The sequence below is a fragment of the Lepus europaeus genome, chromosome 13 (genome assembly GCF_033115175.1).
Source record: "Lepus europaeus isolate LE1 chromosome 13, mLepTim1.pri, whole genome shotgun sequence".
Taxonomy (NCBI): Eukaryota; Metazoa; Chordata; class Mammalia; order Lagomorpha; family Leporidae; genus Lepus; species Lepus europaeus.
Window position 1 is genome coordinate 20,919,262 of NC_084839.1, and position 18,875 is coordinate 20,938,136.

The window sequence follows — 18,875 nt, forward strand, 5'->3', positions numbered from 1 at the left end:
AGGTCAACTGCAGCTATGAGATAGAGCTATATGCATTTATACAAATGCAATCTATAGTGTAAGGTCACTGTGCACCAGAAACCATTGCTTCTTAAAAGTCATATTAATATCAAAATGGTTATAATTAATTACTTAGGAGGAAAATCTGTATTGAGACCATCTCAACTGTTTTTCTCTAAGCACTCAAATTCATTTTCACTACCAGTTCCGAGATAGGACTGATTTTAAAATGTGGTCCAGGGAGTGTAATAATCACAAAATATAAAGAGTCTTTCTAGAGCAAATATGCAGGTACCCAATGAACCAATTTATGAAGAATTATAGCACAACTTAAATAATGATGTTAACAAGAATACAAGTAACATTAGTTGACCTGTATGGAATATTCACTATGTCCCAGGCTCTTCACTAAGTGCTTTACATATTTTGGTTGAATGTATAAAAATGGCAATTTTGTAAAGCTCAACTAACATACTTTCTCATTTCATCCTAACGACCACCCTAGTTAATGAGTGCTATTATTATCCCTACTTTAGAGCTGAGGAAACTAAAATTTAGGGACTTAAATTGATTAAAATTAAAGAACTGGAAATAATGCCAGGATCTAAATACAAAGCTCACTTTCCCATCACAAACTGCACAGTATCAACAGTTTTTTGTGTCTTAAATACTACCAGTGACTGCTAACAGCTGCAAGTGGCCTGGCACTAACAGCTAGATATCAGGAGTGCACCTACTAAACGTAATTTCATAGAATACCAGCATCAGACAAGCCCACTTAGCGACTAGGATGGGTTAAAAAATAAAAATAAGGCCACTCTGTAATCATATCTAAACACAGACAAAAACATGAACATTGTCCTACCCATAAAAATAACCAAGCATGGCTTCTTCACTGCTCACAACTTTAACCTTGCTCCATTCCCACTGCCTTCTGGGTTCTTAAAATACCTTATTTCAAAATCAGCCCCAGTTCCTTACAGCATCCATCCATTGCACAGCCCCACTTCCTTCCATTCTCCTCAAGATCACTTAACACAAGCCCAAATCCCATACAGTTCCTCATGATGTGTATATTCTCCCTCATTATAATAAATCAATAAACTCATCTTGTTCAACTATCAATATGTCCCCAGTGGTCTTCAATGCAGGGCAATAACAAGAGTTGGGACTACAGATTTCAGTATAGGAAAATAATGAAATAACATAAAAGTATTCATAACCTAGTCTTTCAATATGTAAAGCTACCCTATCACAGATTTCCATGGGAATTTCAACTTCCAAATTCCCAGTGTTCACCAGCACTGCTGATGTTGATTAAACAAATAAGACTTAAATTAAATTCTTAGTTACTCAGTTTTCTATCAATCTGAACAAAAACAGAACATAAACATAAAAGGTTGGGGGACAGGTGTTTAGTGCAGCAGTTAAGACGCCACTCGGGATGCCTGCATCCCATGTTAGAGTGCCTGGGTTCAAGTCCCACTTGAGTCTAGCTTCTGCCAATGTGCACTTTGGGAGGCACCGCATAATGGCTCAAAAATTTGTGACCCTGCCACCCACATGGGAGAACTAGACTGGTTCCAAGCCCCTGGTTTCAGTCTGGCACAGCCCAGGTGTTGAGAGCATTTAAGAAGTGAACCAGAAGATGGAGGGTTTTTTGTCTGTCTCTGTTCCTCTCTGTGTGTCTGTCTATCAAATAAATAAAAATTTACAAATATAAAAAGCGAGAGGTAGATGAAGAAACTGAACTCTTAACATAATGTCTACAGCTATAAAAGCTTCTAATTTAACAATTTTAACAAGTAGATTATTAGCTTCTCATGAAGAAATTTCTAAATATAAGAATAGGTCATAAAATGATCTATGTACAACATAGGCATAATTTAGTATTTAAGCTGTTAATAAATTTCTCACGATTGATTATCAAAGTGAGTTTGACACATGTGCCCTTACCTCCTGGGTCCTTATCAGGATTGTATTCTAAAGCATTGCTACAGATGAGGTCAATATCTTGCAGGAAATCCTTAGCAGTCAGGTAATTATGTTTATCAATTTTAGTTATTACTGTTGATAAATCCATTGGTTCCTTGATTACTTCAAGATAATCTGAAACCTAAAACAAATAAGACAGTTTGATGAAAATTATTTTTGGTGTTCATATGATCTACTTGGTTTACAAATACACAAAAATTCTTTAAAATTCAATCTAGATGCTTAAGAAATAATTACAGATAAGGATAAATTACAGTGCTATTTATGCTACTCAAGTTACTGTCATACTTTCCATGAAAAAAGTCAGTTTCCAAGTCATATCTAAATTAACTGAAATGTTTGTCTTCTTGAAATCTGAAACTATGTCAGCCTTTTGTTTTGTCTTGTTTTGGCATTCTAAGAAGAGACTGTATGGGTAAAAGCACCAATAAGCACCAATAAATAGTACCTCAGGAAAAGAGATATAAGCATAGACTTTTCACATTGATAGAGAAGTTCTTCTGGTAGGTTTCTTTAAAATTTTAAACAGAAATTTTCTTTCTATTTTACTTTTCTAGGATGAATTATTCCATGGAAAGTATTTTCCACTCCTTTGGATTCATTACAAGTATTTTGAGTCAATTATGTAACAAAACTAAGTATTGCTTTTCATGACTAGCTAAAGATTTGCTGGACTTGTCCCTACATTTAAATAAATTAAAAAAAAAAAAACCATTTTGCTCTATGTGCTAATTTCCAGAAGGTCTTAATGTCTCCAAAATAGGAGACATTAGGAGACATTAAGTTTGCCTGTTAAATTGTATGTTTTATATCACTTTACCAATAAGAAAGTGCCAGCAACTGTTACTGTCTCCAATACAAACCTTAAATAATCAGTCTTGACATAACAACAGTCTCGGCAGTAGCATCTGAAATTAGTCCAGGACCAATTTCTTTCTTTCTTTTTTTTTTTTTTTTTTTTTTTTTTTTTTTTTTTTTTTTTTACAGGCAGAGTTAGACAGTGAGAGAGAAAGAGAGACAGAGAGAAAGGTCTTCCTTCTGTTGGTTCACCCCACTACAGCCGGTGCACTGCACTGATCCAAAGCCAGGAGCCAGGTGTTTCCTCCTGGTCTCCCATGCGGGTGTTAAGGCCCAAGGACCTGGGCCATCCTCCACTGCACTCCCGGGCCACAGCAGAGAGCTGGACTGGAAGAGGAGGAACTAGGACAGAATCCGGCGCCTCAATCGAGACTAGAACCTGGGGTGCCGGCGCCGCAGGCGGAGGATTAGCCAAGTGAGCCGTGGTGCCGGCCCAGGACTAATTTCTAAGGATATGATAATTTCTATTCTATGAAATCAAGGGTTACTTTTTCAGTTTCAGATGGCAACAATGCTGTGATCTTTAAATTTACACACACATATGTGTACAGCATATATATAATCTATATTTACATATATATACGCGTTTACATTTTAAGATTACTATAAAGGGCTGTGTGTGAGGCGCAGCGCTGGCCAGAGGGCTGTGTGTGTTTTAATTGATTTTTCAGCCTCTACAAGCTGAAAAGTCAGTCAGTCTCCTTACACAGAAGCTAGTGGAACAAGCAGTAAGTTCAGAAGATACTAGCTGGGTGACCGATTTTGACACTAGCATACCCATGTACAGTGGAAACTGTGTTATAGTCTGACATGGACAATTTATAAACATCATAAAATTTTAGAACCTACACTTAATTTTAAATTCAATGTTTACTTTCTAAAGTTTTGTGTTCTCTACAGTCTCCTTTGGAATTTGATAAAGATTCTTGGATACTTTAAATTAATTTTTGAATATAAACTTTCACATTTTAGATTATCTAAATGTCTTGCTTTTTCCTCTCTGTCCTTCCCAGAAACTTCTAGCTTCAATTGTAAAACTAAATTTTAAAAAGTAAATTAAAAAAAAACTTTTTTAAAGTAAATAAAAATAAAAAAGGGGGCCGGCGTCGCAGCTCACTAGGCTAATCCTCCGCCTGTGGAGCCGGTACTCCAGGTTCTAGTCCCGTTTGGGGCACCGGATTCTGTCCCGGTTGCTCCTCTTCCAGGTCAGCTCTCTGCTGTAGCCTGTGAAGGCAGTGGAGGATGGCCCAAGTGCTTGGGCCCCTGCACCCGCATGGAGGAAGCACCTGGCTCCTGGTTTCGGATTGGCGCAGCGGCCATTTGGGGAGTGAACCAACGGAAGGAAGACCTTTCTGTCTGTTTCTCTCACTGTCTAACTCTGCCTGTCAAAAAAAAAAAGGGGGTGGGAGGGGGGGACTGGCACTGTGGCACAGTGGGTTAAGCTGTCCCTTGAGGCACTGGCACCCTGTTTCCAAGCGCCTGCTCAAATCCCAGGTGCTCTACTTTCACTCCTGGCTTCAACCTAGCTACTGTGGCCATTTGGGAAGTGCACCAGCGGACAGATCTCTCTCTGCAGCATTCTGCCTTTCAAATAAGGGAGAGAGGGATGGAGGAAGGGGAGGGGAGGGGAGGGGAGGAAAGAAAGGAAGGAAAAAGGCAGCAGCAGAATGAACTTGAGAAGAACAAAGGAGAAAACAAGAGAAACACAATCCTAAAATAAAATTTTTATCTGACCAACAATTTCTGTCCCCTTCCACTGCCTTAATCATCCTTTATAAATCTGTTATTCTATTACATACATCATTTGAAATCTGGTAATTCTTTCTGGTTAAAAAGAAAAAGCACTTTCTTGAACAAACGCAAAATGTTTTCCTACCAGCACAGAAGGCTGACTTGGGGACAAGTCCTTATCCTTTAAGAAATGTCAGAGTCCAAATGTACCAGATTTGTGTGTGTTTATGTAAATATAAACAACAATCTTTAAAATTAGTTGATAATCTTTAAGATTATCTTTCGGGCCGGCGCCGTGGCTCAACAGGCTAATCCTCCGCCTTGTGGCGCCGGCACACCGGGTTCTAGTCCCGGTCAGGGCACCGATCCTGTCCCGGTTGCCCCTCTTCCAGGCCAGCTCTCTGCTGTGGCCAGGGAGTGCAGTGGAGGATGGCCCAAGTGTTTGGGCTCTGCACCCCATGGGAGACCAGGAGAAGCACCTGGCTCCTGCCATCGGAACAGCGCGGTGCACCGGCCGCAGCGCGCTACCGCGGCGGCCATTAGAGGGTGAACCAACGGCAAAGGAAGACCTTTCTCTCTGTCTCTCTCTCTCTCTCACTGTCCACTCTGCCTGTCAAAAATTAAAAAAAATAAAAAAAATAAATAAAAAAAAAGATTATCTTTCGGGGGAGACTCCACCAATATACTTGTATTTATTCATTAAAAAAGCAAATTAGGCATGTCCTGTTATCCCAATGGAAAAGGATCTAATGTAGCTATGATGTAATATAAAGAACATTGGCTTTGGATTTAAAATAACTTTCAAGTCCTGGCTATGTCACTTGCCAACAAGCCTCAGTTTCCTGCAAAATATCAACAATAGCAACACCCTGCAAGGCTATTAAAAAAAAAGTGAAAGAAACCACATATCATGGATAAATATGAAATTAAATTGTAGTCTCTTTATTCCAAAAAAGGGAAAATGGATTATTTTCAGACTTGGGGGGGGGGGGGGGAGGGTATGATGCTAGCTCATTCTTCCCAATCAGAGATGAGGTAATGATTCCAAAGGAATCTGGTCAGGCCCAAAAGCACAGATTTCACAATTAGGATGCAACATTAGACTTTGAATCTTTCATAATTCAAATTAAAAAAAAAAAAGAAATGAAGAAAAAAATCAAAACTAAAAACACCAAAGCTGTTCAAACATGGAGTCTGAACTATAAGAAGAAGGCCAGTACAGATTATATTATGTTTATCCATACTCTATATTATCCCAGGATAAAATAAAATTAATTGGCAGTATTACAGTAGATTCCAAATGGAAAATTTCTTTTCTCGTCATCACAAACCATGCTCCCACAAGAACACAAAACAATACACATAGAAAGTGAGAAATTTTCCACTGGGAGCAGAGAAAGTACTTGGAGAGAAAAATAGTTTTAGTTGCATATGATGTGCTTAACTTTAAGCAGTTTTTCCTATAGGCATTTCCATAATATGAAAGACAAAGAAATTTCATGTTTCTTAGCTACTTCTTTTAATAAGGTATACATAATTTGGGAAATGCCAGTTTTAATTGGCATTGATTGGCTAATACCAATATTCTTTTCGAGAGCAGGATTTATCCTGGAATAAAAATAATCTAGTATGGACTAAATTACTAAAGTAACTTTTAATTCTCTTCCTAAATTGAAGAGTAAGAGATCACAAAAATCAATAGTAATTAATAGGACATAAATAAATTGGTCACTAATTTCATCCAAAAGTCACCAGATTTTTGCTGATGACATCGATAGTTATCACATGGATTAAAATTTTACAGGCTAGGGGTAATATTCATCCATGCCTTTGTTTTTTTTTCCTTCCAAAAAAAGATGTCAATATTTTTTTTTCTTTTAGCCAGTTCAACTTCACTGTTTGCACACTACTGAAACAAGACCTCTTCAATATCCACCGGTTTGCTGAAGATGTTAAAGCGTTTATCTGTGGCCAGCCTCTTGGTAACATCCCTGAGAAACAACCGCAACTCTCGTAAAGTATTTTCCTCCTGGTCTTCCATCCGATTTTTTTCTGATTCAGATAACTGACGAGGTGGAGATGGTAGTGCAAGAGGAAGCACTTCCATAGCACAAAGAGCTAAAGAAAATAGAAGAAAACATGAATCCATCACAGTGGGTCAGGACACCAATTACTTTTCTGGCACCCTCTCAAAACATTATTTAAAGAGAAAGAATTATAAATATAAGTTAACTATGCAATTCATGCAAGTAAAACTTAAAATAGAAACAAGTAAGTTAGGGAATAGCTTCACTTTAAAACTCATTTAAAACCCCTTAAAAGGACAAATGATATGATTAAATGATTTGAATTTGAAATACTATATGCAACTTACGTGAATAACTTCAAATCAACATAATTATCTTCAACTACTATACACTGATTTTCTTAAGTTAACATTGTTAAAACTTTCTCAACATGGAGTTGCATTATATGCATGAAAAGGATACTATGCAAGCAACAATTCTTTGATCCTTCCTATTCCCAGAAGAATTCTGATTTTGACAGGTTTCCTACTCTCATATTCTGGGTACCACACAATAGGGATAGTGGGATGGGGGTGGGGAAACAGGGGGAGTAGGAGCTTAAAAATAAGAATCCTAAACACATGGAGAAGATGGAAAATCAGTCTAAATTCTGTATGTAAAATCTACGGTTTTCACTATGTATGCTAAGACAAACCAAAATTCTTCAGAAGTAAAATATTAACTTTCCTAATAAGGATGCTCTTTAATTCCTTAACAGATTTTCCTGATATCACACAAAAGCTCAAGTAAAATTCTAAGAATATTTGATAATTTCTAAATATCCTCTAAGTTGGAAAGTGAAAATTAGGAGAAGCATCTCAAAAAGAAAAACAAGTATAATAATCTTAACATGGAAAATTCAAATTTATAGAATTAAAATATATCTTAAGAGAATGAAAGATTAAAGTTAATAATACTTCACAATGAAGTATTTGAAATACTGATATTTAAATTAAAAGAATAATCAGAAGATATAATTTAAATATGAATGTCCCAAAGTTCTGGAAGGAAAATCCTTTAACTAGAGCAATCTGATAGACTTATTTGGGTGGCCTACATTGCAGCACAGCAGGTTAAGTCGCCATTTACTACGCCAGCATCCCATAGAAGTAGCAGTTCACAGTCTGGCTGCTCCACTTCTGATTCAGCTCCTGCTAATGTGTCTGGGAAAAGGAGCAGAAGACAGCCCAAGTACTTGGGTCCCTGCACCCATAGGGCGACCTGGATGGAGTTCCATGTTCATGGTTTTGGCCTTGCCCAGTCCTAGCCATTCTAGATATTTGGGGAGAGAAGTACTGGACAGAATATCAATATTTCTTTCAGTCTCTCTCTCCCCCATCTCTCTATATACAACTCTTGTCTTTCAAACAAATAAGAGACTTATTTTTTAAAAGATGTATTTATTTATTTGAAAGTCAGAGTTACACACAGAGAGAAGGAGAGGCAGAAAGAGAGAGGTCCTCTATCTGCTAGTTCACTTCCCAACTGGCTGCAACGGCTGGAGCTGTACCAATCCGAAGCTAGGAGCCAGGAGCCTCCTCCAGGCCTCCCACACGGATGCAGGGGCCCAAGGACTTGGGCCGTCCTCCACTGCCCTTCAAGGCCACAGCAGGAAGCTGGATCGGGGGCGGAGCAGCCGGGACCCAAACTGGCGCCCCCACGGGATGCTGGTGCCACAGGCGGTGGCCCCACCCACTATGCCACAGTGCTGGCCCCAAGACTTATTTTTAAAACACTGAAAAAAGTTGGAAAGCAACACTAAAGAACAGTAAAATTATTCAAATGTTGGATAACAATGAAAAATTTTAGAAAATAGAAAGAACATGGTAAAGGACCTGGCATGGATAGGAAATAGTTTTAGTATGCTGCAAGAATGTTTATGAGGTTGAACATTTAGCACAGTAGTTAAGAGGCTACATGGGACACCCACATCCCATGAAAGAGTGCCTGGGTTCACGTCCCAGCTCTGCTTCCAATTCTAACTTCCTTCTAACACACACCCTGAGAAGCAGCAAGGCACGTTTCAAGTACTCGAGTCTCTGCCATTCATATAGGAGACCCAGATTGAGTTCCAGGTTCCTGGCCTCATTCTGGCCCAGCCTCAGCTTTTGCAGACATTTTAAGAATGAAGCAGCAGTTGGAAGATCTTCACCTATCTGTCTGATTCTGTCTCTCTCTTCCTTTAAAATAAATAAGAAACAAAATTTAAAAAATAAATAAAATTCAGTTTTAAAAAATGGTTATGAGAAACATGAGATAAGGGGAGGGGCCGGCATTGTGATACAGCAGGTTAAGCCATGGCCTGCAACACCAGCATCCCATATAGGTTAAGTTCCAGCTGCTCTGCTTCCAATCCAAGTCCCTGCTAATGTGCCTGGGAAAACAGTGGAAGAAGGCCCTAGCATTTGGGCCCTGGCCCCCCATGTGGAAGATCCAGATGAAGTTCCAGGCTCCTGGCTTTGGCCTGGCCCAGTTTCGACATTTGGGGAGTAAACTGGCAGCTGGAAGATGTCTGTCTGTCTGTCTGTCTTTCTTTTTTTTTTTTTTTTTTTTGGTTAAAGATTTATTTATTTATTTGAAAGTCAAAGTTACACATAGAGAGAACGAAGGTAGAGAGCAAAAGGTCTTCCATCCGCTGGTTCACTCAACTGGCCACAATGGCCGGAGCTGTGCCTATCCGAAGCCAGGAGCCAGGAGCTTCTTCCAGGTCTCCCATGTGGGTGCAGGGTTCCAAAGACTTGGGCCATCTTCTACTGATTTCCCAGGCCATAGCAGGGAGCCAGATCAGAAGTTGACCAGCTGGGATGCAAACTGGCGCTCATATAGGATGCCCGCACTGGAGGCAGTGGCTTTACCCAGTATGCCACAGTGCCAGCCCCTGGAAGATGTCTCTCTCTGTATGTCTCTCCTCTCTCTCCATCATACTGCATTTCAAGTAAATGAATAAATATTAAAAAAAAAAAAAAAAAAAGAGGGCTGGCGCCATGGCTCAACAGGCTAATCCTCCGCCTTGCAGTGCCAGCACACTGGGTTCTAGTCCCGGTCAGGGCGCCAGATTCTATCCCGGTTGCCCCTCTTCCAGGCCAGCTCTCTGCTATAGCCCAGGAAGGCAGTGGAGAATGGCCCAAGTCCTTGGGCCCTGCACCTGCATTGGAGACCAGGAGAAGCACCTGGCTCCTGGCTTTGGATCAGCGTGATGCGCCGGCCACAGCGTGCAGGCCACAGCGACCACTGGAGGGTGAACCAACGGCAAAAAGGAAGACCTTTCTCTCTGTCTCTCTCTCTCTCACTATCCACTCTGCCTGTCAAAAAAAAAAAAAAAAAAGAATAAGGGGAAGAGGATTAAAAGTCTTACCAAGCAGAACTGCTACTTCCTAGGAGAGGTTGAAAGATAAGCAACTGAATCTTATTTTTATGCATTTTTAAGATTAGGAAAAGATAGGGCTGGCACTGTTGCACAGCAAGTTAAGCTGCCATATGCACAGCCTGCATCCCATATGGGTGTCAGTTTGAGTCCCGGCTGCTCCACTTCCAATCCAGCTCCCTGCTAATGTGCCTGGTAAAGCAGTAGAAGATAGACCAAATCCTTGGGCCCCTGCACCCACGTGGGAGACCCAAATAAAGCTCCTGGCTCCTGGCTTTGGCCTGACCCAGCCCTAGCTGTTGTAGCCATTTGGGGAGAGAACCAGTGGATGGAAGATCTCTCTCTATCTCTTCCTCTCTCCTTTTCTGTAATTCTTAACTTGCAAATAAAGGAAAAAAAAAAAAAAGAGGGGGGCCATTGTTGTGGCATAGTAGGCTAAGCCAACACGTACAGCACTGGCATCCCATATGGGATGTCCCAGCTGCTCCACTTCTGATCCAGCTCTATACTGATGGCCTGGGAAAGCAGCAGAAGATGACCCAAGTGCTTGGGCCCCTACACCCATGTTGGAGACCAAGAAAAAGCTCCTGGCTCTTTCATTCATATTGGTCCAGCTGTGGCCATTGCAGTCATTTGGGGAGTGAACCAGCAGATGGAAGACCTCTCTCTGTCTCTCCCTCCCTCTGCCTATAACTCTGCATCTCAAATAAATAAATATATATATAAAAAAAGATTAGGAAAAGAACTGACTTACAATGCAGTCCTTATTTATGTGAGGGAACTAAAATCTAACATATTCTCAAGCTCCTCTTAATGCTATGAGTCCAAACCCAAAAAATCTATGCATTTATTTTATTTAAAATATATTAAAAACTAAATTATTTATTAGAATTACTTAACTTATTTAAATGCTTAAAAACAAAACCATAACAGATTTCCAGAAGTTTAAGTCATCTAACATAATGTGTGCTAAATAAATATCTGAAAAATTAATCAATGAATAAACCATAAAGGGCAAATATTCTAAGCAGCTCTTAGATTATCAAACCTACTCTGGCCCACAAAATCATCAACACGACACCTGGTGTTCATAACTGCCAGTTCAAGTCCTAATGACTAAAGCGGCAGGGATTTTTGAGCATCAGAGTATGAAATCCACCAGAGAATGTGATTTGAAGTGTGGGAGAAGCCCTGTTTCTTAGTAAAGCTTCAACAGCAAGGCTGTCCTTCCCAGACTCAAGTCAGGAAAATACAATGGCTACTTCCACATGTGCCCATAAAAAGATGAAAAGAACCTGACAAACTGTTTACTCCCATGAAGAAAAGGATAAAAATAAATTTAACTCCAATAAAAAGCATTTCTTTAGGAACTTTACCAGTGTGTTTCCTTCGTGGTGGAGCCATTGAGGCCTGATTGAGAATCAATTCTTGGAAAAATTTTCTTCTGTCTTCTTCAATGGGCCTTTGAATATACAAGACCTCTTCATATTGTATTCTAAAGATACATTTAACCTACACATACACACAAAGATATCAAATAGAGAATTAAAAGTTCACATATTAGACCAAATTACAATTTTTTCAACTTCCAGTACAATTCTCAATATTCACAGAATACTCACGAGAGGCTACTTGTTGACAGGTTTGACCTTGTGGACTAAATAAGAATGGGAGAATGTCCAGTTGCCCAAGTCATTAACAAATGACACTGTATCTGGGAGAGTCACCAAATACGAGGAAAGAGGACAGTTGTCAAAGGTAAAATGGCTTTTACGTAAGAGCTGAGAAGTAATGAACTAGAAGCTACAACAGGGAGCTGAATGGATGCTAACACTGCTGTCTCTTATCCTCCCCATTCTTTGTAGTTCTTATCCACTGACTTCCCTTCTGTTCCCTCCCTACCACATGTTTCACTGTACCCCTGTTAGACTGGTCGGGCGTCTTCCCAGAATGCTCCATAATACTACCTTCCAAGGAAAACTCTAGAACAAAAGTAAGTGGTTGCTCTCCTGGCCCTTGAGCGGGACCTCCCCCTGGTGATTATCCATCTCTCCTTTGCTAACCAGCTCTGTACACTTTGACCAGATGACCTTCTTCCAAGAAATGCTCTCAATCCTCTTCATATCATTCATATTTGTCTACCAATGCATTCTTGTATAAGGTCTATCTACTAACTCCTAGACACGAAACTCCCTGGGAACAGATGCCATCACTTACTCATCTGATTCCCATACCTACCACAGTATATGGTATATAGCAATGCCTACATTAAATGAGGACAGTTTGTAATTTTTATTACCTAGTCCACATCAAATAAGAGACTGCAAATAAAAGAGGGAGCAGATCACCAGCATGGAAATAAGTATCAACAATGACAGTGCAGAAGTACTGGATTAGAGTTCAAGATACCAGATTTTAGACTGAATTTAACTATCTACTTGCAGCAAATTTTGGATAATCATTCAATTTATCATTTCCAGCCATTTACTAAGTTAATTCTATAAACACTGCTTAAGAATTTATTTCATAATACTATGTCACTCAATCTTCATAACAATGAGGTATGTATTATTTCCTCATTTGCCAGATGACAAAACTTGGGCTCAGAAAAGTTTAAGTTTTTGGCTTAAGACCACAATGTGAGGCCGGCGCTGTAGCTTAACAGGCTAATCCTCTGCCTTGTGGCACCGGCACACTGGGTTCTAGTCCCGGTTGGGGTGCCGGATTCTATCCCGGTTGCCCCTCTTCCAGGCCAGCTCTCTGCTATGGCCCGGGAAGGCAGTGGAGGATGGCCCAAGTCCTTGGGCCCTGCACCCGCATGGGAGACCAGGAGAAGCACCTGGCTCCTGCCTTAGGATCAGCGAGATGCGCTAGCCGCAGCGGCCAGTGGAGGGTGAACCAACGGCAAAAAAAAGGAAGATCTTTCTCTCTCTCTCTCTCTCTCACTATCCACTCTGCCTGTCAGAGACCAAAAAAAAAAAAAAAAAAAAAAAAGACCACAATGTGAGTAAAGAAGACAAGGTTATAAACCCTAAGGCATTTTTTAGCTCCAAAATTCTAAAACAGAAAAAACAAACAATGAAAAGTAGACATCAGAATTCTACTTAACCCAAAGTCAAGTTACTTAAGAGTTTATAAAATTTCTTTTGGGTCCTTCCAATGTTTAGTGTAGATTACCTTCAAGCATTATTCCCTCCAACCCTTTGATCTATGATCTTTGAAGGGCTCTGCTAGTCCTTCTATGAAATTCCAGAAGCATATTTAGTAATAAATATACACTATGTGCTATAAACATCATGCCAGACTCTACACTCATTTATAAAACTGAAGAAATTATACTTGCTCTTTAAATTCAAAGATCTTAAAATTTCAGAATAAAGCATTATGATATCACGCTGGAAGTGTTATAAAAGAGGTAAGGGAACACAAAAGAAAGACCTTGCACTGAGTATGGATAAAGAGACATTAGTAAAATATATTAGAAATAGTTTATATTAATTGTATCTTGAAAAATAAACAGAAATCAATACCCTAGAAAGACCATGATTTTGGTCAATGATGGCAAAACATTTAGTTTTGGCTTTAAATAATCTTCCTTCTGATAATTTTCAACATTGTATTGAACTTTGTGAATACAAAAGTTATCAAGAGTAAACCTATAATAATCTATTGAAATTCTTGCCAGATTATTATCAATAGCTTAGAATCCATCATTTTATAAATAATTTTTCCCTAGTTCACTCCTAACCTTATCTTCTAACAGTCCCAGCCTCAGATATTATATGCAACAGAAGGCAGCTTTTGTAATTCCCTAAACAAATCACGTTCTCTTTCATACTGGCTCAGATGGTATTTACACATGCTACTCCCTTTTTCATTGAACCTGTCTTTCAATTCTCAGCTCGAGTCACATTAATGCTTACCCAGACTTTCCTAGATACACTTTAGCACATACCTTCCAATAGTTAAGCTTTTTGACTTACAGCAGCTAAATGATTTTTAGTATATTTATACAACTGTACAACCATCACGTCAATTTCAGAACATCTCCATTACTCTAAAAGCTTCTTCATGCCTATCTGCAGTCAATCCCCATTCCCACTCACATGTTCCAGCCCCATTCCCACTGTTCTGCTTTTTGTCTCTAGACATAGCAGCTCTTCCAGAAGTTTCATATCATACAACTGGCAGGCTTTTATGTCTGCCTTTTCTCAGCACAACTTCAGCGCCATCCAACTTGCAGCATGTGTCAGAATTTCGTTCCATTAATTGCTGAACAGTATTTCACTGTATAGCCATTCACTAATTAATGAACATTTCAGTTGTCTCTACTTTGGGCTATTATGATTAATACAATTAGATCTATTTGCATATGAAAGTCTTTGTATGAATATATGTTTTCATTTCTCTTGTGTAGATACCTTGGAGCTGAATTCCTGAGTCATATCATTAATTTCTGCTTAACTTTGAAAAGTGGCTGCATCATTTTACAATCCTACCAGCAGCATATGGGAACTCATTTCTCTTCCATCCTTTTTTTAATATAAAAGAACAGATTTCATGTATTTCATAGATACAGTTTGAAGAAGATAACTCTTACATTCTTATCAACACTTTTATTGTCAGTCTTTTTTGATTATAGCCATGTAACCCACTGGTATCTCATTCCTGAAAGATTAATGCTATCAAGGATCTTTTCTGTGCTTATTAGTCATTTATATATGGAAGCTCATATAAAAGGAATCAGACAATATTCATCCTTTCATGACTGTTTATTTCACTTAGGTCTTCAAGGTTCATCTAGATCATATGTGGCATGTATCAAAATTTCCCTCCTTTTTAAGCCTAAATACTGCTCCAATGTACGTGCGTGTATATGTGTGCATGTATGTGAATGACATTTTGTTTATCCAATCATCTGTCAACAGACACTAGGCTTATTTTCACCTTTAGGCTCTTGTGAATAATGCTACTATACAAATACCTGTTCAAATTCCTGCTTTAAATTATCTGGAGTATATACTCAGCAAGTGAACTGCTGGACAAAACGATGGTTGTTTAAACTTTTCAGAGAACTGCCATACTGCTTTCTACAGCAGCTACAAGTTTTACATTCTTACCAGCAACACACAAGAATTCCAATATCTCAACATCCTTACCAACATGTGTTCTTTTCTGGACTTTTTATTTTAAATAATAGCCACCCTGGCTGGCGCCGCGGCTCACTTGGCTAATCCTCCGCCTGTGGCACCAGCACCCCGGGTTCTAGTACCGGTTGGGGAGCCGGATTCTGTCCCGCTTGCTCCTCTTCCAGGCCAGCTCTCTGCTCTGGCCCAGGAAGGCAGTGGAGGATGGCCCAAGTCCTTGGGCCCTGCACCCGCATGGGAGACCAGGAGGAAGCACCTGGCTCCTGGCTTCGGATTGGCACAGCGCACCGGCCATAGTGGCCATTTGGGGGGTGAACCAACGGAAGGAAGACCTTTCTCTCTCTCTCTCTCTCTCTCTCTCTCTCTCACTCTCACTCTCTCACTCTGCCTGCAAAAAATAAATAAATAAATAAATAAATAATAGCCACCCTAATGGTATGAAGTAACATTTCATAATGATTTTGATCAGCATTTCCCTGGTGACTAGTGATGCTGAGCATGTTTTCAAGTGCTTATTGTCCATTAATTCTTTGTAGAGATGTCTATTTAAGTCCTTTGCCCATTTCTGATTAAAGTTCATTATTGCTATTACTGTTGTTGTGGGACTTCTTTGTAAGTATGCTGTGGGTGTTGATCCCTTACCAGATACATGATTTGTAAACATTTTCTGCCATTCTGTGGGTTGCTTTTCACTCTACTGAGAGTATTCTCTTTTTTAAAAAAGAGACTTACTTTTTACTTATTTATTTGACATGCAGAGCATTAGGGGTGTGGGGAAGTAGGACAGACAGGCAGATATCTTTAATCTGCTGGATCAACCCCCAATGGCCACAACATCGAATACGACCCAAGTGCTTGGGTCCATGCATCTGCATGGGAGACTCAGAGGAAGCTCCTGGCTCCTGGCTTTGGACTGGCACAGCTCCAGCCACTGCAGCCATTTGGGGAGTGAACCAGTGGGCAGAAAACCCCTCCCTCTCTCCCTCCCTCTCTCTGCCTCTACCTCTCTGTAACTCTGCCTTTCAAATAAATAAATCTTTTTTTTTTTTAAAGAAATATATAAATTTTTCAGAGTGTGCTTTGTCTTTTTAATTTCTGTTTTTAAAGATTTTGTTTGTTTATTTGAGAGGTAGAGTTACAGAGGGAGGGAAAGATAGAAAGAGAGAGGTCTTCCATTCTGCTGGTTCCCACCCAATCGCTCCAACTGCCAGAGCTGGGCCAATCTGAAGCCAGGAGCCAGGAGCTTCTTCAGGGTCTCCCCCGTGGGTACAGGGGCTCAAGCATGTAAGCCATCCTCTACTGCTTTCCTAGGCCACTGCAGAGAGCTGGATTGGAAGAGGAGCAGCCGGGACTAGAACCGGCGCCCATATGAAACACCAGTGCTGCAGGTAAAGGCTTAGCCTACTACCTTATTTTCTTAATGATGTGTTTTAAAGGCTAAAAGTATTTAATTTAAATGAAGTTCACTTTATTAACTTTTTCCTTTTTTCTTTTTTTTTTTTTTTTAATTTTTGACAGGCAGAGTGGACAGTGAGAGAGAGAGACAGAGAGAAAGGTCTTCCTTTTGCCGTTGGTTCACCCTCCAATGGCCGCCGCGGTAGTGCGCTGCGGCCGGCGCACCATGCTGTTCCGATGGCAGGAGCCAGGTGCTTCTCCTGGTCTCCCATGGGGTGCAGAGCCCAAGCACTTGGGCCATCCTCCACTGCACTCCCTGGCCACAGCAGAGAGCTGGCCTGGAAGAGGGGCAACCGGGACAGGGTCGGTGCCCCGACCGGGACTAGAACCCGGTGTGCCGGCGCCGCAAGGCGGAGGATTAGCCTGTTGAGCCACGGCGCCGGCCTAACTTTTTCCTTTTATTTATTATATTATTAGAGCACTTCTCATGCCATATTTTACTTTCATGTATCTCTTCCCTCTAAATTAAACTTCTGGAGATCAGTGACTATCCTTTTATTATCTCATTCATTCATTCAACGAAGATTTACTGTACTAGAAAATGTGTGTATGTGTGTGTTTTTCCAGAACCTGTATTAAGCAGTTGGGCATTGTGAATAAAACAGTAAAGAACACAAGCACGGACTGTCTAAAACAAATTCAGACTTCATTAGTACATTGCACTGCACAGAAATGGCATTTACTAAACTGTTTGCTGAATAAACTATGGTCTTAACTTGGATATGAAACTCCATTTCTCTGACCACTCATCAATCTTAAGCATCACAATATCCAAAAACCATTTCTCTGGAATCTTACAGAACATAGGGCATTTATAGGCATGACCTGTGGAATTGGCTAAACCTGGGTTCCAACCTTTGCTCTGCAATACTAGCTGTGAAACCCCTGGGCCAGTTACTTTATCCTTTGTTAGCTTCAATGTTTTCATCTTTCAGACAGGAAAATAATAATACTTTTCTTACTGGACAGTTAGAAAAGTTAATTTAAATTGTATATCTAAGTGACTTAATACACAACCTGAAACACAGCTACATAAAAGGCAACAATTCTTTCACTAGTAAAATCTTGTTTTATCTCAATTTATAAATGTATCAAATAAGAATTCTTAGTCTCCAATTTTATATCCCTGCAACCTCTGTAATGGGGAAAATTAATAGTTTGAGAATTCAAGTGTCAAAGAGATCACATAAATAAGACCAAGTGTCTGCTAATAATGATAGAATTAAAAAGGAGAGAACAATCCAACACGGGAAGTAGGACACACAGCAGACTCATAGAATGACAAATGCCCTAAATAGCACTCTGACCTCAGAATCAGCCCTTAAGGCATTCAGATCTGGCTAAAAACCCCTTAAGAGCATTTCAGGCATGGAAAGCCAAGACACGGTAGCAAAAAATGACCTAAATGAAAGATCTCTGTGAGTGAGATCCCGGTGGAAAAAAGGGGCCATCAAAGAAGGAGGTACTTTCTCTGAAGGGAGGAGAGAACCTCCACTTTGATTATGGCCCTGTCTAAATAATGTCAGAGTTTGTGAACTCAAAATGTTTCCATAGCCTTGGCAGCTGATGACAAGAGCCTTGGATGATCACTGATGTCATAAATAAGAGTGTCAATTGTTAAATTAACAACAGGAGTCCCTGTGCTCCTGCTCCCCATGTAGGATCTCTGTCCTTAATGACTTGTACTATGAAAATTAACAGTATAACTAGTCTTCAAACAGTACTTTATACTTTGTGTGTCTGTGTGGGTGCAAACTGTTGAAATCTTTACTTAGTATAGCATTGATCTTCTGCATATAAAGATAACTAAAAATGAATCTTAATGAAGAATGGGATGGGAGAGGGAGTAGGAGGTGGGACAGGAGTGAGAGTAGGAGGGCAGGTATGGGGGGAAGAACCACTATAATCCAAAAACTGTACCTATGAAATTTATACTTATCAAATAAATCTTTTCTAAAAAAAAAAGATCAAAAAGTATGGAAAATGAAAGCTAAGAAAGCTTTCCTTGGGTAAACACTATGGCACAGCAGGTTAAATAGCCGCCTGCAGTGCAAGCATCTCAAATGGGCACCAGTCCTTGGGCCCCTGCCACCCACAAGGGAGAACTAGATGAAGCTCTTGGCTCCTGGCTTCAACCTGGCCCAGACCCAACCACTGGAGTCATTTGGGGAGTGAACCAGCAGATGGAAGATCTCTCTGTGTGTCACTCAAATAAATAAATCTTTAAAAAAAAAAAAAATGGGGGGGGGGGGAAGCACT

At 40.0% G+C, this 18,875-nt stretch overlaps 1 protein-coding gene across 2 annotated transcripts in view; it reads right to left on the minus strand.

Annotated features, from left to right (window-relative positions):
- The window catches only part of ATAD2B (ATPase family AAA domain containing 2B), a 207,040-nt gene that overhangs the window by 38,354 nt on the left and 149,811 nt on the right, over positions 1 to 18,875 (minus strand). Inside the window, exons 20-22 of one of the 2 annotated variants that reach the window (XM_062209028.1) lie at positions 11,391 to 11,526; positions 6,521 to 6,702; positions 1,957 to 2,116 (exon numbers count right to left, since the gene is read on the minus strand). In XM_062209028.1, the coding sequence (XP_062065012.1) occupies positions 1,957 to 2,116; positions 6,521 to 6,702; positions 11,391 to 11,526 (478 nt within the window). Of the gene's footprint in view, positions 1 to 1,956; positions 2,117 to 6,505; positions 6,703 to 11,390; positions 11,527 to 18,875 lie in introns of both variants that reach the window. The other variant, XM_062209027.1, reaches the window with a different exon arrangement.